The 27,449-nt window shown below is 39.6% G+C and overlaps 1 protein-coding gene across 1 annotated transcript in view; it reads left to right on the top strand.

Annotated features, from left to right (window-relative positions):
* The window catches only part of SNTG2 (syntrophin gamma 2), a 475,088-nt gene that overhangs the window by 351,005 nt on the left and 96,634 nt on the right, over positions 1 to 27,449 (top strand). The window contains exons 10-11 of the mRNA XM_045008823.1: positions 7,473 to 7,602; positions 13,225 to 13,263. Coding sequence (XP_044864758.1) covers positions 7,473 to 7,602; positions 13,225 to 13,263 — 169 coding nt within the window. The remainder of the gene's footprint in view (positions 1 to 7,472; positions 7,603 to 13,224; positions 13,264 to 27,449) is intronic.

Raw genomic sequence — 27,449 nt, 5'->3', positions numbered from 1 at the left:
ATATGTTGTAAACAAGGTTCACTTACAAACCAAGGAAAGGATTAAATTTGCAGCTAAAATATTTTCAACAAATGATTCAACCAGCTCGTATCGGGAGCTACACATTCCTACCACCATCATCATTTGGGAGTGCACCAAGGACAATATTGTTTTGGCAGGATCATCCTTAAGAGGCCCTGGTCAGCATCAGGGCTGTCCTTAGGCATAGGCAGCATATGCGGCTGCATAGGGCACCTGAAAATTTGAGGCACCACTGGGTCTTAGTATCCACCCTCCCAGCTTTTCTATCCCTGTTCTGACCCTTCCTGCAGGCTCCCACAGCTAGCTGCTGCAACCTGGTGACTCTTACTCCAGCGGGGATCCAGTACCTTAAAAGTGAAAAAGCCTTCCAGCCTGCAGAGCCATTCAAGTGTTCATGAAGCCATTTAACAGGCATTTGCCAAACTCCAGGTATATTCTGTCAGTTTCTGAATTTACTGACAGAAACAGTTGTGCATTACTGTAGTATTTACTCAAAACATGATAGTCTACAGGACCTTAGTTTAAAATTTGCTTTAAAAATATTTCATTAGTAAATTGGTGAAGATTATAAAATCTCTTAAAAAAAATCCTTGCATTTTTAGATGCACAATCTGAGTATTCATCTTTAGTCTTTTATGCTTGAAACTTCAGACACAGTTTTTTAAAGAAATCCTTCAAAAACCACCCTTATCTAAAATACATATTTTAATTTTAATTACTATAGTAAAAAAAACTTGCTTCCAAAGTCTTCCTGTCCTTTCTGTCCATTCCTTTTGCCTTTCACCCACCCTCCCACTTGAAGAGAGCCCTTAAAGCAACAACACCCCTTTCCTTCCAAATAGCTGGACAAAGAGTTTTCCTTTCTTTACTTCTGACTATCTAATGAACTAGTTTTAAGAGAACCCTCCAGCAAAATCAGTACCTTAGTAAGATATAAAATCCCTTGTTATGCCTAAAATCTTTGGAAACATATTTTTAAAGTTGGTGAAATTTCATAAACATGGCTATTGTTATGGAGATCACACAAAGTAAAATTAGTGTTCCTTTTTTCTAAAAGCAATGCACATTGGTATGAACACACTAAACATCTGTGACTGATTAATTTAAAATAATGTATTTGTTTCAGTGAGTTAAATATGTAGCAATCTGGAATGATTACTTTATGAAGGCTTAAGAGTACATTTAAAATATAAAATCAGCTTAGAAATACTGATTAAGAAAATGTAAAACAGAGAAGAGCTGCATCATGTATTCCATAATATGACAGCAAGACAGCTGATTCACCCTTACTACAAAGTTTTTGCAAATAAATCTCTGACAAACTTCAGGGCATATCAAAAAACCTGTGACAGACATCTTTTATTCCCAAGTTTAGTGCTTTTAATTAGTTATCTTCTGCATGTCCATTCTGTGTGAAGGAGAGGGTATGCGAGTCTCTGCGGGGAACTGTGACTCTCCGCAACCGTGAGGCGGGCCGGGCATCTCGTTATTCTTTGCTGCCTCTTCCTCACATTTTTGGCATTATAGTTTGTCAGTTTGTTTTCAGAAGTTTATCATAGAAAAGAACATCTCTCTGCTTCATATTATGTTAAAAATAACTATGTTTTAGCACAATAATAATAAGCTGTGTAGACAATCTATGCCAGAATTGTCATAATGTCCCTTCACAAACCCTTTAGTTTGGAAATTTTAAAGCAGAACTATGGAGAGGGATGCAGTAAATCTGTCATGCATTGTCAGGAATAGAAGTTTTTCCCAGGCATGCATGTTTAAGTCCAATAAGTAGTAATGGGAGTTATGCATGCATGTTACATGGAGAATTGAAAGTCTTTAACAAATAATCATCTGCCCATAATTTAACCATAAAGTACATGAGGCTTACTGTGGCAGTGACACAGATTAATGCAATTCATTTTTCACAGGTTGTAGACTGTCCTGCTGCCAAAATGCCTATAGGGCAGGAAATGAAATTGTACCTGAACTGGTAGCAAACTGACAGGGCAGGCTGGTAATTATTATCTAAATCTAGATTTTACTAGCTATTTTATGGGTCATGGAATATCTAGAGACACACATGTTTTATACCTTGAGATTGAAGGCGTTGACCTACCAAGTCAGCCGTAAAGCCATCATTAAGATAAATGCAGATAAAGACTTAAGTAGAATGGAGCAGGATGGTTTATTACTGAAGGCTTTTACCTCTCCCACACATTCCCATTGTGCTGAAGAAGCTATTAAGAAATAGCATGTGATTCCAATCATCCTAATGATGCCAAATAAACTATAAATAAATGCATTGATTTTATAAAGTTAATGTTTATTTAACTGTACTGACATCTATTTTGCCAATTGATTCAATAAGGTGAATGAAATCAAATCTCATCTAATTTTCTGTAGATACGTTTTTAATTTAATTTCAGCAATCATCTTACACTTTCCAAACAAGTATTGACAATTTTGTTTTAACTTATGATCTGATTCTGCAAAGGCTTCTGCACATGCTTAAGTTTAAGTACCAGAACATTTCTACTGAGTTCAGTGGGACTACCCACGTGCTTAAAGTTAAGTTTTTGCAGGATTCGGGCCCTAATTTGTATAACTGATAGTTATAGCCAAATATATTATGTTGTTATTACAGAACACACAGAGAAATAAACACACTGTATTCACATGCCACCAGAAACCTCACTTCTAGGAGACATAGCTGCATTCTACAGAGTGCAGTAGCAATGTGATATACTAAATATGCCATCTTTCAGTCTTTGCATTTTCAAGTAGCTCCTGTTCTCAGGGGAAACCAAACTGGGACTAAGTATTACTTTGATATTTTTTCTACGTAGTGGCTCTCATTATTTACACTTTATTCAACCTGTAGACACCCAACACTTACCACACTTAGGGTACGTCTACACTACCCGCCGGATCAGTGGGTAGCGATCGATCTATTGGGGATCGATTTATCACATCTAATGTAGACACGATAAAATCGATCCTGATCGCTCTGCCGTTGAATCCGGAACTTCAGCGTGGAGAGAGGCGAAAGCGGAGTTGACAGGGTAGCGGCAGTGGTCGACTCACCTCCGTCCTCACGGCCAGGTAAATCGACCTAAAATACGCCGACTGTAGCATATCTTAGGTCAACCCGCACTCCCCCAATGTAGACCTAGCCTTAGATTTAATTGAACAATTTGATTGTAAAAAGATTGAGGATTAATGTCAAACATTCAGCAGAAAAACACTGTCCTAAGTGAGCAACAAGCACATATGTGTATGCTTTCCAATTCTGAAAGCATTTACATCTTTTATAGGCCTTTACTCTTTTATGTACCTGACAAACAAAAAATACTCTCCCGCATCACTCACTTAAAAAAAAGAAAATTCATCTAATTTATCAGATGATTGTTCAGTAGATTATAGAAAACTTCTCATATAGTGGACATAGTTATAAAGCTACCTTCTGCCTTGTAACCGGTAGGTAAAATATTACTAATGATATACTCCCATTATAACTGAAGGGCATAGGTACTCATACCGGTAACATCATTGCTCCCAGTACAAAGGAAGACACTTTAATTGTTCCCTCTGCATGATGTTTACATGTGGCAATTGGAAATAGTGAGGACAAGAAGGAAGAGCATACAAAATGAGTAAATTCAATTGGTGAGTCAATCTTTAATTTTAAAAACAATACCGATGAAGAAAAGAATCATGTCCCACACACTAAATTTTTGTAGGATTGCCCCGACTGCTCTGTTTCCATTGAGTTACTGGTTGTATTTGAAATAACCAATTTTCAATAATCTCATCCTTAACTGAAGACCATAAATAGACCCTCATTAGGTTCTCTCTTTTGGGTTCTGAGACCAATTTTCCTTACTCTGAAAGGTGAAGATTTAGTATGTGTTCCAGGCCACAGTACAATGGCTGTATATTACACCATGACTTTGGTAACAAAACAAATAATAAAAAAAGATTTCCCCTATGAAATATCTACCCAAGCCAATCTGTTACTGAGTGAACTTTTTCTATGACTTTTGACATATTCAGAGTACTGAAATACAGAATATAGGAAGTGACCTGCATCTTTGAGTGGTTTTAAACTATTAGCCTGTATTATTAAATGGTTGAAAACACTTTTATTTTAAAATAAAATATATTTTGTTTCAATAATGTGACCAATGATTTTTCTATAAAATCATATTTGTGTTTTGACGCTGTCATGACATAGCCCTCATTAGCCATGGCAAACAAGCATCCTTGGTCATTTCCCAGAATTATGAAGTGATGCAAAATTCAGATTACCAAAAAATAAGCAGAATTTAACTTTCATTTATGGAGAAATGAAGTAATACAGAGGCCCTACTAGAAAGCTTCTCTGGAAACTCCCAATCTAATCCTGTCATAATCCACACTGATGTACATAAAAAATCAGTCAAAAGCTACATACACTAATAGGACCAAGTTTCTAGATATTGTTATAAGCAAAGGAGGCACCAAAATCTGATATCAAAACACAGCAAGGAAAACTGGCTTGACCACTGAACAGAACCCCAGTTTAATCTAGTCTGTCTGTCTATTTGTAATTGTGTAGTGGAAAACTTTAAATGGAGGAAATAGCTGCTGTTAGACAAGCATTCAGATTTGTATTAAGGATATATAATATTAGAGTAAATTAAAAGGACATGACTATTTCAAACACAGCAGGCACCAGCCTTAAAAACCTTGGGATGTCATCTACTGAGATCCCTGGCCCTCAGACGGTTTGGAATTCAGACCTTTCCCTGACAGCTGGTTTCCCAGTGACTTCTGAATCTCAGTTCAAATGAGCCTTTCTCTTTATGATTGTTGGTCCTTTAAATCTGGGGAAGACAAATAGCTGAAGTGACCATTTTGCATCTAATTAATACAAGCTCAGTTGGGAAATATTCATCTGGTAAATGAATATTCATACCTTTGATTATGTTCTCTCTGTCCTTCTCTTTCTGTAATCTCCTATCTAATAATACTATCCAGTACTTTTATGGAGTTTTCATCAGTAGATTTCAAAGTGCTTTACAAAGGGAGGTAAGTATCATTATCTCCATTTTACAGATGGGGAAAATGAGACATTGTGTGGTGAAGTTACCTGCCTAGCAGACCAGTGGCAATGTCGGGAATAGTAACCATGTCTCCTGAATCCCTGTCCAGTGCTCTGTTCACTGGGCCACACTGCCTCTAAGTGGATCTAATTTTATGAAAATAATTGTACTGTACTCATCAGACTCTTGAAGTGTTTTGCAAAATAACTGAAAAGCAAAAAACACATTTTCCCCCTCCTTTTCACCTTGATTTCTTCTCTGGCTCCTCTTTCCATATCCACATTCTATATTCTTTACTGCTCAACAGTTACTTTGTGTAAAACAAGAGAATTAATTGTCAAGATGGAAGCTGCAATCATTCCCAACTTAGCAAAATCATTAGCTGTTAACATTGAAGAAATGCAAAATACCTGGCAGCAATCACTTATTAATTTCACAGTGAGAGTGGATAGCTTTTGGGAGCAGCTTGAGGGTAGAGAACAGCTGGTGGCTACAGTACAGGACTCAAACATTACTGTGCAGAAATGCTTGCAGTCATTAGAAAATAAAGTTATGATCTGGGAGAAAATAATGAAGATAATGAAAAAGGTAATAGACACAACAAGAAAAGGATAATTGGACTGCCCGAGGGAACAGAAAGCCAAGAACTTATGGAGTTCTTTTTCTGGCTACAAAATACTTGAAATCTGGGAAAAGGGGACAGATTCAAGAAAGAGCAGACTCTGGTATTTTGGCAAGGCTGGCATGTGCCTGAGATCAATAATTGTTGAACTGCATAACTATAGCGACAGAGAGCTGCAGCAATTAAAATTAAAAATATTAAATACTAAAGGGCAAATATATCCTTCTTCCAAGACTTTTATCCACATCTGCAGCACCACTATTTTCCCTGTGCCACCTACACAAAACAAAAATATGGTCGTTCTCATTCAATTCAACTTTCCCTAAAACAGACATAAAAGATTAGACTCTCTCAACTTGATCCTCCTGACAGACCTAAAGAAGAAATGCTAGTATGCTACAGTGATAGATGTATTAGAGATGTGTGGATACGTGGCCTCTCAGAGCCATTTATGCTATCTGTGACCTAAGTTCTTTGGGGGTAATCATGCAGTGCAAATCTTTCAAAATCTGAAGGTCTTCAGCCTCTTCTACTGGGCAGTATAAATTTCAGGTCCCTCAATTACATCATTTACGTGTGATGTATTCAGTGATTGTTCCTTTCTGGTCAAGAATACTTTGTCATGCCAAAGTAGGTAAAATTCCATAAGTTGACTCATCTGTTGAAGTGGAGACTTCCAAGTGGCATGGAGGGTTTTATCTTTAGTTTGTCTCAGATGCGTGTCATGAGCTTGTGTAGAGTGATTTAAAGCGGGTGTGTAAAGTTCTTATACATCTTGGTAAAGTCACAATAGCTACTGAGTGTAAAGCAGTGACACACAATCTTTATCAGCCAAATAGCTATTTTTGTTTGTGAACACAGTCTCCTAGGTAGAGAAGAATGTAACATGTTTAGTCTGGTCTACATTTTCAACGGTGGCTAGTGATTTGGGGTGCTTCAACTTTTGGGTGCTCATATTGAGATCCTTTGAAGAAATATAAAGTATTTGGATTTTCATACACATTAAATGAGCTCTAAATGATGATTGCTTGTAAGGTTTTTTTTTAAACCAATAGCACTTCAAGAAATTAAAAATAGATGAAGATATTTGCTTTGTGACTCATGTTGTACGTTTTTAGAGTATCAAACATTTATTTTGGTGGCAAGAGGTTGCACGGTTGTTTACTTAGATTCAATTGATGCATCCTTAATAAAATATCTTAAGCTTAGTGATTATATACACATAATTATACAACAATAAGGGCTGGTCTACACTGTGGGGGGAGATTGAACTAAGATACGCAGCTTCAGTTACACTATTCGCTATTCACTATTTGCGTAGCTGGTCGAAGTACCTGGCTGTCCTCACGGCAGTGAGTCTACTGCCGTGGCTCCCCTGTTGATGCTGCTTACTCCTCCTGCTGAGGTGGAGTACGGGCATCGATTCACGGATAGATTTATAGCGTCTAGACGAGATGCAATAAATCAATCCCTGATAGATCGATTACTACCCGCCAATCCGGCGGGTAGTATAGGCATACCCTAAGTGAATAAGTAATCAAAACATGTAAACGTTGATAAAGATAAACCATTTACTGTGTTTGTGTTTCCTGATACTGTAGTAGGTTATTATTCCCCTTTTCTGTTGCTTTTCTCTCTGTTTGTAATTTTGAAAAATGAAACTTGTAAAAGGTTCTAAAGATCACATGAAGATTGAGAACTATTGAATTGTTTATGAAAACTTTGTTGTACATATATTTTTTTTACTGCAGATCTAATGCATTTGAAGTGCTTGCACTCGATGGCGTTAGTACTGGGATACTTCAGTTTTATACAGCGCAGGAGTGTGCTGACTGGCTGAGAGCATTATCAACTAACATCTCTGATTTGACACTTCAAAATGTATGTTACTTTCTGCATATTTTCCGGCATTTGCTATGTTTAAATTATTTTTAATTTCCCAAGCATAGTATAATAATTTGTATATAAGGTATAATATGTAAAACAAAAGAATGGGGGGGGAGAAATGAAATTGTAGTAGCATAACACTTTACCTTGAAGTCTCCAAGAAAATATAACCTTATTATGTAATAGAGAACAACAGAACCTCAAGGTGACTTTATTACTTTCAAAATTTTTGTAGGGCCCAATCAGAAAAGTCTTTTCATTGACTTTGAGTTTTGGATGAGGCCTAAATATATTCTTTTTAAATTCTTGCAGTTAAAGTATGCTTGAAATCTGGTTTCAGAAGTTTGCATTACTTGTTTTGGAAAAATGTGAAGGGAAACTTTGTAACTAAACAGTGTAATTTAGGGCTGGTCTATATGCAGTTTTTCTGCTGCTATAATGAGTTTAGAAACTGATGTAGCTAAAGCTGCAATTACAATCCCTAGTGTGGTCTCCAGTAAAACGGTGCTTGTATCAGAATTAAGATATTGCTGTAAATTTAAAAGTAAAGTTTGTAATGCCGGGGCTCGTGGGGCACACCTATGGGGCACACCTGCCAGGGCTCAGGGTTTTTCCCCTTTTGCCCCATGGGAGGCATCTGAAACCCTGAACCCCACCACCCTGCCAGAGGGCAGAAGCACTGAGCTCCCCTCCCCACCAATCTGTTAGGCAGAGAAGGGGGCCATGGTGGGCTCCGGGAGCTGCCCTTTAACTGTAAAAGGGTTGCATGTGGTTTGGCCACCCCTGCTATATACCACAATATTTCATATCTCCACCAACTTTCTGTTACTGTTCACCAGAGTAACACAATAGTACATCTTATGTGCATGTAAATTCCCATTCCTCGTTGGAAAGGTTATGATCAAATTCCCTTAACAGGCTGTGTCAGACCTGCAGTCTGGGGAACATCTCAACAAGCCTGAAAATTAAGCATTGCTCTGTTGGGAATATACTTTTCTGGTCATCAGTACATACAGTGGAGTGAGAGTTCAACCAAAAAGGATCTATTTAGATGCCACACTGATGCCAGGAGACAATACTAATATCGGCAATACCAGAATAGGCCTTTCATCCAAATCAGGAACTTCTGCAAGTTGCAAAGCAGTGACCTAATTCACATAAACATTTTCAGCAAAGTCAGGCTGTCAGGGGACCTGGGGTGGTAATGTTATCTTTGAGTATGAGGAAGTCAGCTGTTGTCTAGCCACAGGAGGGTACCTGGGAATGTCAGTGTGTTTACCAATAGCATGTGTCTGAATTGTTCTGATGCTACTGTGCAGACAGTTACTTCTGAGGAGAAAGATGGAGATGAGGGGCATGAAAGAGGAACTAAAGAGTCACGGTGAGGAAGAACAGGATATGGAGGAGGAGACTACATTGACTCTTTCAGCACTACTAATTACTGCATAATCCATAATGAGCTTCATGTGAAAAGCCTGATAATAACTATCATATTTACAAACAGAACACATGCTGCAGTTTTCCTGAAGAAGTCCTCTCCCCATCCCATTTCCCAAGTTCTTTTGCTTTTCCCATTATCCTTTCCACCAGTGTGTGCTTCATCCCCTCAGGGCCACCCAGAGGATTCAGGGGGCCTGGGCAAAGCGGGGGAGTTGCGGCGCTTGTACTCACCCGGCGGAGGTCTGGGTCTTTGGCGGCATTTTGGCGGCGGGGCGGGGCCTTCAGTCGCTCTCTGTCTTCGGCAGCACTGAAGGCCCCACCACCACCGAAAAGCCACCGAAGACCCAGTGTTGCCTGTGTGTTTCCACTGTAGAGGACCATTTCCAAGTACTTAAACTTTTCTCAAAATCTCAACCTCTTTTACCTAAAATTAGTATGTTCTCTTTTTTAAAATTAAATAAAAAATTGCTTTGAAAACCATTGTTTCTGTACCATTTTATTAAACAGCCCTAAAGCCTCAGTAGAAGATTAAATAAACTTAAAATTTGGCCTCAGAATAAGGACATAATTCCTAGATCATGGATGTATCTTTCATCTGATCAGTGAACACTGGATTTGAGTAGGATGAATTATAAGAGTTTAAAAATTTGTCCTTTATGCCTGTATATTGGATGATAAGTGATAACATATAACCCAAAATTCCACCGACAATTTATATGTATGTGTATATAGAGTAAGGTGAAACTCTCATTGAGTAGATAACATCTTATGTTTTCAATATATGCACAAGTGTGCCAAACAAAGCACAGTGAAATTTCAGGTGTATTAGGCAGAGGGTTATGGAATATAATCTGTGAAACTACATATGAATGGAGACAGGAGCCAAGGAATCTTGCTTTCCTACCCACACTAGGTGTTGTGTATGTGGATTAAGGCTGGTCCTAGAAAAACTCCTGACTCCTTCTATAAGCCGTGAAAATCGCACATGGAATAAGGCAAAGATTTCTGCCTCATGGATTGCACCTTATGCATTACACAGTGTTCTGCTGCTGTCTAGCAAGTAGTAGCACATGAGAGTAGACAACTAGAGGCTTCCCCACCCCTACCCCCACCACCCGCAAAAAGTTGAAGAATTGCATTATAAATAAAGGAAACATTGTGTTGGAACAGACGCTCATTTATCTCATTTTATTAAAGTGGACAAATTTAGTCAAACTACTCATTAAAGTGATATTCAGCTATTATTTTATTATATTTTAACTAGTGCATTCCTGTAGCACATGATGGAATGTCTTTGCTTCTTTATTTTTTTTATAAACATGAATTCCATATAGAAAAAAACTACATTAAAAAAAGAGGTTGCAAAAGGAAGAACTCAGAAGTCAGGAAGTGACGAAGATAAGGTTGCATGTGCAACCATGAACTGCCTCCAATATGAATGCATTACAATACAGTAATTATATGATCACTTATTCGTTCCCTGTGTCACTTCACTCTTTGGGTAGTGAACTGGGCTAGGGTCCAAAGAATCCTTCCTTATTCATTGTACTAATTGTATGGTGTGTCATGCATGAGGCTGTTGTCCACAGTACTGATCCATGGTACTGATCTAATGTATTGTACAAATACATTAGAAGCAAGAGGAAGACCAAGGACAGAGTAGGCCTGTAATTCAACGAGGGGAGGAAAGACAATAACAGAATATGTGAAAATGGCAGAGATGCTTAATGACTTCTTTGTTTCAGTTTTCACCAAGAAGGTTGGTGGCGATTGGACGTCTAACATAGTGACTGCCAGTAAAAATGAGGTAGGATCAGAATCTAAAATAGGGAAAGAAGAAGTCAAAAATTACTTAGACAAGTTAGATGTATTCAGATCACCGGGGCCTGATGAAATACGTCCTAAAATACTCAAGGAGCTGATTGAGGAGATATCTGAGCCATTAGCAATTATCTTTGAAAAGTCATGGAAGACAGGAGACATTCCAGAAGACTGCAAAAGGGCAAATATAGTGCCTATCTATAAGAAGAGATATAAGGATAACCCGGGGAATTACAAACCAGTCAGCTTAACTTCTGTTCCTGGAAAGATAATGGAGCAAATAATTAAGCAATCAGTTTGCAAACACCTAGAAGATAATATGGTGATAAAGTCAGCATGGATTTGTCAAGAACAATCATGTCAAACCAACCTGACAGCTTTCTTTTACAAGCCTTGTGGATGGCGGGAAGCAGTAGATGTGGTATATCTTGATTTAGTAAGGCTTTTGATACTGTCTTACATGACCGTCTCATATACAAACTAGGGAAATACAACCTAGATGGAGCTACTATAAGGTGGGTGCATAACTGGTTGGAAAATCATTCCCAGAGAGTAGTTATCAGTGGTTCACAGTCATGCTGGAAGGGTATAACGAGTGACGTCCCACAAGGATCGGTTCTGGATCCGGTTCTGTTCAATATCTTCATCAATGATTTAGATAATAGCATAGAGAGTACACTTATAAAGTTTGCAACTGATACCAGGCTGGGAGGGGTTGCAAGTGCTTTGAAGGATAAGATTAAAATTCAAAATGATCTGGACAAACTGGAGAAATGGTCTGAAGTAAATAGGATGAAATTCAGTAAGGACAAATGCAAAGTACTTCACTTAGGAAGGAACAATCAGTTGCTCACATACAAAATGGGAAATGGCTGCCTTGGAAGGAGTACTGCGGAAAGGGATCTGGGGGTCATAGTGGATCACAAGCTAAATATGAGTCAACAGTGTAATGCTGTTGCAAAAAAAGCAAACATCATACTGGGATTTATTAGCATGAGTATTGTAAGGAAGACACGAGATGTAATTCTTCTGTTCTACTCCGTGCTGATTAGGCCTCAATGGGAGTATCGTGTCTAGGTCTGGGTGCCACATTTCAGGAAAGATGTGGACAAATTGGAGAAAGTCCAGAGAAGAGCAACAAAAATGATTAAAGGTCTAGAAAACATGACCTATGAGGGAAAATTGAAAAAAATGGGTTTGTTTAGTCTGGGGAAGAGAAGACTGAAAGGGGACATGATAACAGTTTTCAAGTACATAAAAGGTTGTTACAAGGACGAGGGAGAAAAAATGTTCTTCTTAACCTCTGAGGATAGGACAAGAAGCAATGGGCTTAAATTGCAGCAAGGGTGGTTTAGGTTGGACATAGGAAAAACTTCATAACTGTCAGAGTGGTTAAGCACTGAAAAAAATTGCCTAGGGAGGTTGTGGAATCTCCATCATTGGGGATTGTTAAGAGAAGGTTGGACAAACACCTGTCAGGGATGGTCTAGATAATACTTAGACCTCCCTTGAGTGCAGAGGACAGGACTAGATGACCTCTCGAGGTCCCTTCCAGTTCTATGATTCTATGGTACACCTTGCCACGAGCACATCCCAACTGCTATAAAATAAAAATTACAGTAATGATTTTTCTTCCTTCTCAGTCTCTGTAGGAGAAGTAGGTTGATTAGTTTATAGGAGTCTTACACTTAGGGTAGTGAACTGAGGTCCAGGAGACTAGGTTCTGTTCCTACAACTACTGCAGTCTACATGTGCAATTTTCGACTAGTCACTTAATCTCTCTGTATTTAAATTCTGTTTCTTCAGTATAGGAGTAATTATATTTCATTTAAAAGGAGTGAAATGTATCACAGGTGTCAGGGAGACACAGAAAAGTCTAAATCAACAAAACTCCATATTCGGTGCAGTCAGTTGAATGTTGTACAGCAAGAGAGATGTGCAGCTTCACATTGAACAATGATCTAAAAAGAAATATTGAACAACTGCCTTCATCTCTGACCCATTCCAAATTGTGCACTGAGGCAAAACACTTAAGCACATTCTTAACTTCAAAGTGCTTAAACTCTTTGTTGAATTGGGGTGCAAGGGAGGAAGGTAATATGTATTTAAAGAGTGCATTTTAACACCGTCACATGAGGGGCAGAGCTAAATTTATATAGGCAATCTTAATTTTGTCAGTTCCTGACTTTTGAGGGTTTCATTTGGCAACCTTCATTTTCTTTTAACGTTGTATTTTTGTATAGAAATGTATATAAATGTGTATTAAATATGTCCTTGATAGTGAAATAATATGATAAATGATAGCATCAATATATTAATCAGTCTGACTATTCTTTAATCTCTGTTTTTCTGCAGATGAAAATGGCAAATAAATGCTGCTCTCTATCAGACCAGGTAAGATTTTAATTGCATTGTCCATAAATATTTACCATTAATTTAATCTCTTTAAAAATTGCTGGGAAAAAAATCTGCCTCCGTGCAGTTGCTTTAGAATGCAAAAAGTTTGGAGCTACATATAGACATATACTCAGATTGCAAGTTCTAAATATACATTTTCTTTAGGTAAAACAGGTTTTAGATTCTGAGGGGCCCTACTTAACATAAAAGAATCTCATTAATTCACACTAGTAACTAAAAGCATCTATTGCAGATTAACCCAGTTTGTAAATTAGAAAGTAAGAACAAACATAATAGTAAAAAGTAAGGATACTCCATTACAAATGCACTCTGTTCATTTACTTTGAAAAGTATAATTTTAGTTTTCCTCCATAATTGTAATAGTCTAGCAAGTGAATTGCATTCTGTTTTATACAAATAATGAAATCTTAGTAATAAGGTCTATCATTGCAGCAGCCTGCTATTAAATCCTTGCTGAGAAATGGGGAGAGACCACTTTTTGTTTTTATGAGTTGTTTTATGGGTTTTCAAATTGGTGAAGTGAGAATTAGCCAGGTTATACTTCTAGAATGGAAATGATGTTCATAAACTGAACTGTACTGCAATCAAAGGCTGATTCTAAAATCATTCTAAAACTTGTTTAGAGTCAAACATAAGTTTGTTATGTAATTAACAACTCTCACATTAGTTCATCTCTTACTTTGTTTTGTCATCTTGTTTGTAAAATCTTGTTGGGAGATTTATAGCAACTTTTAGGTGGTTTACCAAATTTCTAACCCACTAGCAAGTTTTGTATCTAGGAAACCACTTCACTTTTCTTATAGGAGAATCAATGTTATGCAGAATTAAATGACTCGAGAACTATTAAAGAATTTTAAGTGCAATAGAGAATGAGCCCAAAAGTTACATCAAAAACAAAATGAATGGATGTTCCACTGAAATTTTAGTTTCTCACATAGTTCTTCCTCATGAAACAGCCTAATATGAATAAAATATATAATTAAGAATAGCAAAAAAAAATCATTGAAACTAGATGTCCGTTGCTAGATTATCTCTCGATTACTGATATTTAAGCAAATATTTGCAGACAAGAATATGCATCTTAAGACTCATTTTTGAAGTACTGCTATTTATTTAAATGACTATCCAATAAGGGTTGATGAGAGATATTCTGTATAGTTGGTTTGCCTACCTGTGGTACTGTATCAATAACAAATACTACTAATAATGCAATTTGTGCTCCCATTGGTACCTAATGCACTTTTATGGATATGTGTGGATGCTAAAATCAAGCATAGGCTGAACAGCATCTGTTTTATAACTTACTATGTGAAAGGTTGAATAAGAAATTCTGTTTGTATTTTATTAATTAGCAAAGGGGCAAATCTTGGACACTGCCTGTGCATGAAATTCCCATTGAAATCAACAGGAGTTTCACTGAAGGAGGGTTTGCAGGATTCAGTGCAAATGCTCTAGTTCAAGATATTAAACGGATAAGGACAATGGGGCAGAGTTAAGGATGAGCTTTTCTCCTTAATTCCTGACTTTTGCAAGTGATTGATTTCTTAATTTTAATGTTGCATCAATATGAATTTAGTATATATACCTTTGTTTTTCAAAAGAAATACTTGTCTCTGCAATATTTGATAGAGCAATGCTGTTTCCATTCAAGATGCCAAACATATTATAAGAAACAAAATCAGAATATTAATTTCAGAAACAGCAAAAGCTAAGGTATGCCTATACATGGTTCTGCTGGGGAAGGTACTGTGCAAAAAGGGGGAAAAATAAAGATTATATAGAACTTGGCAAGGTGAAGTGAATAAAACAACAACAATATGACTTTGAAATGTCCTCTGAAATTGTGCCCTAAAGAAATGTTCAACCAAATATGAAACTCTTGTGTCCTTTCACCAGGGAATGTGGTTATTTGGACTTGGGAAAGAAAACTTTGCAGTAATAAATGAAAATGGTGGGCAGAAAAGGATTTGAGACGCTTAAGATTAATGGAACTTACCAGTACTAAACTACATAGGTTTGTGAATCTGCACAGGGTACATGATGAAAAAATTATTTGAGAAACTGAAGGACATTTGAAAAGCTACTTTGATGTGAATTTGTGGATGGATATTTGTGTATTTTAAGGCTTGGAAATACTTACAAAAATAAGATGGATGCTTTCTGTGGAGTGAGTTTGTTTGTTTGTTTGTGAGCATGAGCATTCCTGTATAGTTAGCTAGCGTATATGGCTTTCATTTCTATTTTCATTCTGGAACCACAGTTTTCCCCATGAACTTTAAACCCCCAAGTTCATTTATCATATTATTGTCTTCTGAAGACTCTACGTATGCTTGTCTGTCAGTGTAGGTACTCCACCTTCCCAACAGGTGGTAGCTGTGTCGATGGGAGAAGCCCTCTTGTCAGCCTAGAGCTCTCTACACTGGGGGGTTAGGTCGGTATGTACTTCATCACATCTTCATTGTAACCTTCACTTTGCATTGGAACCTGAAATAAGAATTGCATCTGTGTTGAAAACCAACCTAATCTTAATGACAGCAGTTTATTCTAGACACTGTGTGCTCATGCTAGGGTGAGAAATGCCTTGAAGAGAACTGTGGTGTTGGGGACTATTCTTTTAGTGTCTGGACTTCCAGAGATGAAGTCTCAGGGGGTATTGTAGAAGCTCATGTTGTTATGCAGTCAGTTGAAACGGGTAACAGAGTAAAGCAGTTCTTTTTTCTAGCACCTTAAGCACTGAAGGATCACTGAACACCATAGAGTACCAGGAGTAAAAAGGAACTAAGAAAATACCTAGACTGGAAGAATGGAGCAGTTAAAAGCTCCACTCAGTGAAACTCTCTTGAAGCAAGGAAGATAACTGGAGAAGCTGTAAAGAGCACTTTATTCTATAACTGCAAGCAATGAGTGCCAGCAAGAAAGATGACAATGAGAAGGTAGCCTTCTCAATAGCTAGTTCTGAACAGGGGCGGCTCTAGGAATTTCGCCGCCCCAAGCACTGCGGCACGCCGCGGGGGGCGCTCTGTCGGTCGCCGGTCCTGCGGCTCCGGTGGACCTGCTGCAGACGTGCCTGTGGACGGTCCGCTGGTCCCGCGGCTCCGGTGGAGCATCCGCAGGCACACCTGCGGGAGGTCCACCGGAGCCGCCTGCCACCCTCCCGGCGACAGGCAGAGCACCCCCCGCTGTACTCTGCACTTCACATCAAAATGAAACATGAGAGAGAGAGGTTTAAACAGGGAGAAAAAAAAGAAGGTGAAACCATAGAAGAATTTGTTACTGATCTAAGGCTGAAGAGCCAATCTTGCAATTCTGGGGAGTTGAGTCTCTGACAAGAGGCCAGAACATGGCTGGGGTCTGGAATAAAGTACTCAGAAATAGACTACTGGAAGAAGAAACCCTTGACAGAGCAATTAAAATTTGCCAAGCAAAGAAAGTTACGCAGTCCTTATGGAGGATGGAAACTGCTCTGACACTATAGACATGATAGAGAATCCCAAATATTACATGAAAAGAATTATGAGGCAGAAAAACATGTGGACCTCAAAGTTGGAGTCAAGGAAAAACAGCAAATGGATTTACACACACTGTGGCAATCAAGCACGAGTGGTGATTGAACATTTGCCAACTCCATTGTCTTATAAAAATCCTTGGAGTTACTTGGGACCAATGGATCACCAGTAATGAGATCCTTGAAAGAACCAGCCTACAGGCTCTGCAGACTACGCTAGACATTCCCAGGCTTTGCTGGCTGGGACACGTGGAGCACATGCCTCAAGATCATCTGCCATACTCTATGGCCAACTTCCGAACTGCCTGAGACACAGAGGAAGACCAAAGCTCCGATATAGTGTCAAGGTCAAGCAAAGTCTCAAGAAATTTAGCATTCCCACTGAAAACTGGGAAAATCCTGCCCACAATAGCTGAGTTTGGAGAAGCCAGGATAAGGCTGGTACAATCACCATGAAGAGCCATCAGAAAGCCCAGGCTGAGGCCCACAGATGAGCCAGGAAATGGAGTATTCAATTTCCATCTGGCAAGTGGACCTGTAGCCACTGTGGGAAGGTTTGCCGCTCATGCATCTTTTCCCACGCCATTGCTAAGAACTTCTGACAGACTAACTTTGTTTGTCTCCTTTCAACTGTCCTGGCAATCAATGTGAGCCAAGATAATGTCTGGCATATAGGATAAGATGCAAGAAAAACAATGGACTAAATCACTTTGCAAGAGTTTGCAAACACCAGAAGACTATGCACAGCATGGACAAAGAGGACAACTGCTAGCTCAGCTGAATTATCCATAGGAGCAATGGACAATGTTGCAGTGGAAGCTGAAAGCAAATTAGACATTTTTTAATTTTAAATTGAATGCAGGTGCATAAGCCAGTGTGTGGCCAAAAATGATGTAGCTCGTACTAAAAGAAACACCACAGTTATTGAAGGCTAAAATTCAGGTCTTACAGTGGTAAGCGTATCCCCACTAAAGATATAAGTGAACTAGATGTGTGGATAAATAACATACTGGGAAATATACAATTTGTAATAGTACCAGGGAGAAGAGATCCTGTTATTGGTTAAGTATGTCAAGCCCTTGGTCTCATCAAGAGGGTACCCTTTTTAGAGGGATGGGGGACTACAGCAATTTAGGAAGAGTTTGAGGACATCTTCCAAGGGATAGAGAAATTCTCAACAGAGCACAGAAGAAAATTTAAAGAACCCACGGCCCAACAATTCATGTCCCTTTGCCTTAAAGAGGAGGCTAAAAGACCTCAATAGGCTCATTGCTCTGGGAATCATAGAGCAAGAGAAGAATTGACAGAATGGGTACATTTGTTGGTCATTGTTGGGAGAAAATAGATGGAACCCTTCACTTACGTAGAGATCCATAAGAATTTAAAAAAAAATTAAAGGGAACAACGCAAGGGGAGAAATTTGGGGGGTATGACTGATGGTAATTATTTTTCTAGATTTAATGGATCAGCACCGGGTCAAGCTGCAGCTCTGCAGCTGCACTGCCCAGCAAGAGCTCGCTGCCCCACCACCCAGAGCGCTGCGCTGGCGGCACAGTGGGCTGAGGTTGTGGGAGAGGGGCTGGGGGCTAGCCTCCTGGGCCAGGAGCTCCGGGGCTGGACAGGAGGGTCCCACGGGCCATAGTTTTCCCACCTCTGCTCTAGAGCATTTGACAAAAGTGCAATAGAGCAAATTCCCGAGCTTGATTTTGTGTGTATCCTGTTTCAGATGAAAAGTGGAGTGTGATCACCAGAGTCGCTTGCTCAGGGTAAGACCCTGCAGAAAGTAATTAAGGCTACTAGCACAAGTTAGGCAGGACAGTCGGTTCCTGGTCCCTAATGTAAGGGAGAGCTCTCAATACTAGATGGGATTTTGTTTAAAGGCACCTACTAGATGATTCCTAAGGTAATACCGAAAAAAAAATGTTTAAAAGCATATATGAAGGTTGTTTAGAGATTGAGAAATATAAAATAATTGCATATGGCCTCAAATGAACAACAAGAATGAGGATGCTATTAAGATTTCTCTCACATGCCAAAAATAGAGGCCAAGTCAACCAAAAACTATGTTGGTGGCAGAGTTAAAATTTGCCTGTTGGAACAAAAAAGTAGGCATAATTTGTTTGTTTGCTGGAAAAAAATGTACTTATTCTAGATTGTGATTCTTACTTCCCTGTGATTCTCACTTGCAAGATGATAGTGCATGTCAAGTCTGTTTTTGCTGGTCATGGTATACCTCACTTAGTAATGTCTGACAATGGGCCACAGTTTAGTTGGCTTGAGTTTAAGCACTTCACAGTGAAGTACAAGTTGAGACATGTAACCATTAGTCCAATTATCCCAAATCCAATGAGGTGGTAGAAAACAGTGTCAAAATAATAAAACATCTTCTAAAAAATACTAGAGTCAGACTCTGATCTGTATTTAGCACTGTTAAATTACAGAAAGGCATACCAGTGCAGCTTGGGTTGTTACCTGCTGACATTTTGTTCAATTTGGAAAACAAGAATGCGTGCACTATTACAAACTGATTTCAGAGTCACTGGGGACTTGCAGATGTACAAAGAGAGAAGTAAGACAAAACAAAAAAATCAATATGGTTTGGAGTCAGGGGAGCTGCCACCACTTCATGTAAATGACACTGTGCATATCTATTATGGGAAACAATTGTCTCAAACAGCAGTGGTTTCACAAGAGATTGCCCCATAGTCATATCAGGTTTTCACCCTAATGGACCAGACAAAGGAGAAATAGGTGATACCTCCAAATCCCAGTCTGCTGTTTTACCCAAGAGGGCCTCAGACAGGCAACAATCGTAGCAGGTTGAACCAATGGAGGCCCCAGATTTAAAACGAGTGGAACAAATAGACTCGCCTCCTCCTGACAGCAGCAGGGCTGATGTTTGAGGGGAGTACTGCAGATCCAAGTGACCACACAGGGCACCTCAAAGACAATTTAATATTTTTAGTGAGTTTAGTTACAGGTTGCGTATAAGCATTTGTAATTGTGTTATATTAATGTTGGTTTTTAAAATGATATTGTTAAGTTTTGGTTGGAAGGGATGATGTGCCTTTAAGAGCTGAGCTTTCCAGACAGAGTCTGGGGCACTGCAGAAGCTCATGTTGTTATGCTGCACAGCCAGTTGGAATCCATCAGAGAATAAAGCAGATCTTTTTGAAGTACATGGAGCACTGAGTGATCACTGAACATCACAGTGGCTAACAATAAGAGCGCCATCAAGGACCACTGACCATTTTTTACACATCTGTCGTGCTCTAGTGCTTTCAGGAGTGAAGTGTCTGTTGTTAAGAAATTCATTTGCTAAGTCTGTGTTTCTTGCTTTCCTGTCACGTTGTCCCTGAAAAGTTTAAGTAGGAACCAGAGCTCCCACAGCTCGGTGTACTCTAGGAAAATGTGCTTATGCAACTAGAGCCTCATGAGGGCTAAGCACTAGTTCCAGGATCTAGGGCAGCCAGTCTATGGGGTCCCACTGTCCAAGAAGGGTAACAGAGATGGGGTCTGATTCTGGAGTGTGCTTCAGAGACCCAGAGCTAGGAACAGTAACCTGACCCCAGGAATTTTTCACGTTGTTTGTCCCAGGGCTCCCTGCTGCCCCTCTCCCAGATGGCTCCCCCATACAGGCATTCATTGCAGCTCCCCATACTTGTAGCAGGTCTTAAGGCTGCTGCTGAGTGAACCCTGTGATTAGAGCAGAGGGGACATGGGCTGCTGGAAGCAGGGAAAGGCCTGGCAGGCCCCTGGCAGAGGAGCTCTGGTGCAGGAGCTATCCCCAAGGCTGCAGCAAGGAGGAGCAGTGCTGGCCACCTCACTGTCTACTCAGGTTTGGCCCTATGGACTCTCCATCACAATGGTGCCAAAAATGATTGAGTGGCACTGCAAGCTGGTGCTTGGGGGGTCACAGCACTGCTCAGGTTTGATCATGACAGATGGGCCGCAGAGCGTAGCCTGAGCGGGCAGTGGGGGTGGCCAGTGCTCGTTCTCTTTCCCACTGCCATTGAGAGGGACCAGTAGTGATGATGTGGTGCCCTTGCCAATGCTATACCCCATGTGTAATGTGCATATGACTGCGGTCACCACTACCAGTCACTACCCAGCCCCAGGGGGCTTAGAATCATATGGGATCCAGTGGTTGGGTCCTCTCATAATTATTGTATTCATCTCAAGGGCCAAAATAATTAAATGTGTTTATAAACTCGTTCGTTGTCCAACATTAAAACAGTGATATTTAGGTCCATTTTTTCCCACAAAGGCTGTGGTTTACTCACTTTCTTGGCAAACACCCAAAAGTGTTCAGTCTAATTTTGAACGTTTATTGATCAAACACAAGAAACCACATGAAATTAAATAAGCATGTATACTGAAACTGAAATACTAGGGAGGGAGAGGGGTTATTTAAGTTATATGCCTCTGTTGACACAAGAACAAATGGATATAAACTGGCCATCAACAAGTGTAGGCTTGAAATTAGACAAAGGTTTCTAACCATCAGAGGCATGAAGTTCTAGAGCAGTCGCCCACCAAGAGCAGTCACCACTGGGGGCAAAAAACCTAACTGGCTTCAAGACGAAGGTTGAAAAGTTTATGGAGGGGATGATATGACAAGACTGCCTACAATGGCATGTAGCCGATCTGCGACTGCTAGCAGCAAAGATCCACAACAGCTGGTGACGGGGCACCAGACAGGGAGGGATCTGAATTACAACAAAGTATTCTCTCCCAAGTGTCTGGGCTGTTGGGTCTTGCCCACATGCTCAGGGTTTAGCTGACTGCCATATTTAGTGTTGGGAAGGAATTTTCCCCCAGGTTCGATTGGCAGAGACCCTGGGTTTTTGCCTTTCTATGGATTATGGGTCATTTGCTGGTTTAAACTAGAGTAAATGGTGGGTTCTATGTAATTTGAAGTCATCAAAATATGATTTGAGGACTTCAGTGACTCAGCCACAGGTTATGGATCTATTACAGGAGAGGGTGGGTGAGGTTCTCTGGCCTGCAATGTGCAGGAGGTCAGACAAGATGATCATGATGGTCACTTCTGGCCTTAACGTCTGAGAGTCTATGAAACTGAGTGATAACACAAAATAAATTAAGTCAAAACCTGTTAGAGTCTTTCTCCTTTTGGAAGCAAAATATCAGTCTTTTATTTTCATTAACAACTGTTTTTTGATTAAAAGGAAAGGGTTAATTTTACTTTGTCCTGATGTGTGAAGGGTATTCATACATCCTATTTTTAACAGACAGGACAGATGAAAAGTGGAGAAGAGACAGGATAGAAAAGGGGGTGGGAGGGCCTATGGCTTTTTAATATTTTTGAAACACTGAATGGCTGATCCATTACAAATGGATGCTTTAGCTGACATATTGACTGTGATGCCTGTTGCTTGGCCATGGTTCACTTTCCAGTCAGGGAAATCATTTCATAGAATCATAGAATCTCAGGGTTGGAAGGGACCTCAGGAGGTCATCTAGTCCAACCCCCTGCTCAAAGCAGGACCAAACCCAACTAAATCATCCCAGCCAGGGCTTTGTCAAGCCTGACCTTAAAAACCTCTAAGGAAGGAGATTCCACTACCTCCCTAGGTAACCCATTCCAGTGCTTCACCACCCTACTAGTGAAAAAGTTTTTCCTAATATCCAACCTAAACCTCCCCCTCTGCAACTTGAGACCATTACTCCTTGTTCTGTCATCTTCTACCACTGAGAACAGTCTAGATCCATCCTCTTTGGAACCCCCTTTCAGGTAGTTGAAAGCAGCTATCAAATCCCCCCTCATTCTTCTCTTCTGCAGACTAAACAATCCCAGTTCCCTCAGCCTCTCCTCATAAGTCATGTGCTCCAGCCCCCTAATCATTTTTGTTGCCCTCCGCTGGACTCTCTCCAATTTATCCACATCCTTCTTGTAGTGTGGTTGGATCTTTTCTCCTGAGATGGGCCCACTCATCCTACTGTGCTGATGCAGTTCAGTTGATTTCAAAATTTGATGAAAAACCAAGAGAGTGAGAGATAAGACAAGAGGAAAGAAGAGGAAGAGAAGGTAACACAAAAGAGAGGGAAACAGAACAGGATCTTACACACATCTGTGCTGCTGGCCATTAAGTATTCCCACTGATGGGCTGGGGACTGGATGTCATGATAATATGATGACTTTCACAACTCTCAGGAGAAAAACAAAGTTTCTTAAACAAAGCAAGACCTAATGGACTTCCTCTCAGGAAGAATTTTTTTTAAATTTTTATCTGTTTCCTCTGTCTTGGGATTTAGGAAGATGAAATGAATTGAGATGAGCTGACATGGGTTGGGAAGATGAGAATTTTTTCAGTCTCTTTTTTAAAGATCCCCAATAAGTGGAAAAGTGGGTGACATAGTTCTTGCCCTCGTTATTTTGTTCACCAGTTAGGCCGGAAACCAATTTTGGTCCATTAATTTTTGGACCCCATATCTTCTGGACCCCATATCTATTTGTTTATGAAGTCTAATCTGAACACAGTCTTTGAATCATATCAATAGGCCTTTTTTTGTCTGGACTAATCTAATCTCCTTGTTTGGTTTTCTTGCATTTGTTCATAATATTCATTATTGAAAACAACTTGACCTATTTTCCATGGTTAATTCCCAAGCTGGCCAAAAAAAAAAAAAAGCCTTAAGTTATTGTGACATCTTATAAACTTTTACGTACTTTTTACATTTAAGCTTACAATTAGGGTAAAGTTTTAGGCCCAGTAATCACAAGACAACAAACCGGTGCCTGTCCAGGGATGGGGATTGAGCCAGGTTGTACATTTACTGTACATAATTTTGTTGGACATGTAGTATACTTACAATTACCATTGTCCAAACATTATCACCTTCTGATTCTGCTTGATATAATTTATCATACTGTTCCAGAAACTGGAAAGCACTTGAGTGTATTATCAGGAGGCAATAAGATTTGTTACTCAATTTCCAAAAAGACACACATCATTGGATCACTGCATATTTTTTATGAAACATTAAATTTGATACTTTTCTGTACACAGAATCATCTATAGGGATTTTTATAGGCTAATAGGAGTTACTGTCCTGCTGTCTCATTGAAACTGTAAAACTGTGTGATTTCTTCTCTACATTAATAGAGCAGTATTGATCAAGTGTTAATCCAATATTTATGATTTTAGTTTGTGCTCTAAAGCACATTTACAGGGTATTCCCAATAGCTCTATTTGCAGTTTGATTTTATTTTCCAGTTTCGGAGATAAGGTGGTGTATTCTAAGTGGTGCTCACTTGTGACCTGTCATGGCATGACTCACCCCACTGCGGTCCCCTGTGGTTGCCCTGCATAGATCCGGTGTCATGATGCCTTTGACTTTCTCTCATTTTTCATGAGCCCAGTTGTCCCACCATCCAATGGCTTGTCTAGATAGCAATCTGTACAGATACAGAGATTTAGAACCTGGGTTGTAGGAATCAGGGTGACCAATGACACCACAGTTGATATATTTCAGCTGCCTCAAAAATAGTGGATTCTTACCTGCAGCCATGCCACACATGAAACTCCCATTAATTTATATCAGAATTTCTCATACAAATTGGTTAAAATAATATTCTGTCTGTAATGTTAATATGGGTTAGTGTACATTTAAATTACACTATGCTAAATCAAGGAAGTGCTTTCTGATCCTTCTCTTTTCTTCATCCTGGGGATACTTGTTTAGAATGATTTATTGTCCTTTTAGGACCGGATCCAAAGTCTATTGAAGTCAATAGTACGACTCTCATTGAAGTCAGTGGGTTCTTTGTATCAGTCCTTTAGCATCTGTCATTTTGCTAAATAATCAGAGAGAGAGTCACTTTCTTCTGATACTGAACGAGGAACTTTATTAGTATTAGCCTTAAGGCTTCTCTTTGTAGCTCTGTCACTAAAGAACGACTGCTTAGAAGCTTCCCAAGCCCCTTCTACAGATTTAAAGAAATAGTGTGCACATCCTCATAGCATTAATCTCTTTTTTCTCATTTTCTTACAATAAACGCAAATGATTTCTGAATATATAAAATGTTGCGAAAATCAGCTTCTTCTAGTTGTTAAATTAGAAAGGTCCTAGGAATACAGTCCTAGGACTTATGCACTAACAATGTGAAATATTTATATAGAACATGTCTGATGCCCAGTTGGGTGTAGAAGAGCCATTCAGGGTATATCTACACTGCAAAAACAAGACCTGCAGCAGTAAGTCTGCAGCCCAGGTCAACTAACTTGGGCTTGCACTACAGCGCTAAAAATAGCAGTGTAGATGTTTGGGCTTGGACTGGAGCCTGGGATATGAGACCCCCCCTTCCCTCAATCACTGGGTTTGAAAGCCCAAGTTCATATATCTACACTGCTATTTTTAGCCTCATAGCGTAAGCCCTTCAAGCCGAGTCAGTTGACCCAGGCTCTGAGACTCGCTGCCGCAGGTCTTTTTTGCAGCGTAGACATACCTTAAATGGCTGTTCTACACCCAATTGGGTTCAGCTATGTTCTATATCAATATTTCCCATTCTTAATGCATACATTCCTGGGGATTAGATTTAAAATCTGTCTCGATAATTGCCCCTACTTTGTTTATATGAAGAGACTACTGAGTTTCAGAAAATACTCACAAACTTCTGGTCATGTGAATTAACATTCCAGAAATCTCTCCTTATATCAGAGAGACATTGAGGTTCATGAGTCAGCTGATATTGACTCACATTTTTGAAGTTGCAAAGCACCACAGCAATACCCTTCCCCGCCCCCTCCCAAAAAAAAATCCCTGTGGAGAAAAACCCACATTGGAGGCTAGAAACTGGGAGTTCTCCTGACATTTTCTCTGTACTCTTCTGTCAAGGGGAGGGAGATTCAGCATCCAAATGCTTTGGATCATGGAAGAGCTGCTAGATGAGAGAGCCGCCTGCACACAGATCTATTCCTCCACATTGCCAGTGGGACATGCTGTCCCTCCACTCAGCAGCATGACACTGGACTCTCCCTTTGGCATCTTTCTCATTGGGAGCTTCCCCAGCCAAAACTGGAGTCAAACAAAACTTAATACTTTTGCACAGCATGCATGTGTGGTCCTTTATACGATCTAAAGAAAGCTGGGGTTTTGCTTTCTACTTCTGTGCCTCTCTTGGTCAAGTTGGGATTGAGGAAATTTTCATTTTCTTCACTGTGGAGGAGGAGGCAATCTGAACCTTTGGCTAGTCAGGAGGAGAACAACATTTTAGGTTTACTTTTTACTGCTTTTAGTACTGGTAAAATAAATAGATAGATCTAAGAAAAAGAACATAACCAAGGGCCAATTTTGCCATGCCTACTCAGATTGAATAGTACCTTACTTCACAAGTTGCCTTATTGATTTAAAATAAGTTAGTTACCACTCAACCTTAGGAAGCAGAATCTGGCCTCAAGAAATGTGCAAGACATAGGAAGAAGTAAAGATCAGAAATCACAAACAATTAAATATATTATGACCACAGACTGCTGAGATACTAACCACAGTCTGGGAAAGAGAGGGAGCATAAACAGAACAGAACCTAGGTTACATGAAAATACACCTCTACCTCAATATAACGCTGTCCTCGGGAGCCAAAAAATCTTACCATGTTATAGGTGAAACTGTGTTATATTGAACTTGCTTTGATCCACCAGAGTGTGCAGCCCCCCCCCCACCCCCAGGAGCGCTGCTTTACCGTGTTATATCCAAATTCGTGTTATATTCGGTCATGTTATATCGGGATAGAGGTGTAATAAGAATGAACATTTACACTCAATTTGGAAAATTAATTCTGATTTCTGGCAGAAAGTACATCAAAGCGTGACTTGCATGAGAATTAAATAGCAAACACAGCGGTTGGGACTGTGAGGTATTAGCAAGGGCAGATGTTAGGGGAAAATACAGAGGGGGGAAATAAAACTACAAAGAGATGAAAGGTTGTGACAGTCTTTGTCAAAACAAAGACTATTTATGATTTATTTCAAAAACATTTTCTACAGATTGAACTGAACAGAAAGGGGTTAGAGAGGAGAAACATACTTAGAGTCCAAGAGACTGAATCTTGTTTTGTTGGTATCTGTTTTGTTTGTGTGATCTCCAGAATATGATAGATGAGCTTAACCATGAAAACTGGAAAAAAGGACTTTCCATTGTCAAGGCTGATTCCCCACTCTGGCACTCCAAGTGCAGAAGGTGGGGGCCCGCAAGGATTTTAAAAATTAATACTTGCCACTCCAGGCTTGTATTACACTCCCAAGGTTACAGCTTTTCTCTGACCTTGGACGGGTCGATGCTGCCACCACCCAAGTGCAGAATCCCTTTGAGAGCCCAGGAAGGCGCACTTGGGAATTCCTCCCTGTGGGGTACCCTCAAACACTTTCACCCCCCTCCGGGGAAGAGCTGAGAAAGAAAACAAAGGAAATTAGCTGTTGCCACCAGCTAATTAAACAACATATGCACAAACCTCTTAGGACACCAAAAATCCAATTCTGTTCTTAAAAAAGGTTAATTTTATTAAAAACAAAAAGGAAGAAAATATATCTGGAACTTAGGCTTTTCCTAGATTTTGAAGGAACAAATTAAGCACCCAAAATGGCTTTCTTGGGGATTCAGCTTAAAGGTTACAAGCAAACAAAAGCATCTGGGGTTA

This window comes from Mauremys mutica, chromosome 3, assembly GCF_020497125.1.
Source record: "Mauremys mutica isolate MM-2020 ecotype Southern chromosome 3, ASM2049712v1, whole genome shotgun sequence".
Lineage (NCBI taxonomy): Eukaryota > Metazoa > Chordata > Testudines > Geoemydidae > Mauremys > Mauremys mutica.
This window is presented reverse-complemented; position numbering and strand designations above follow the sequence as displayed.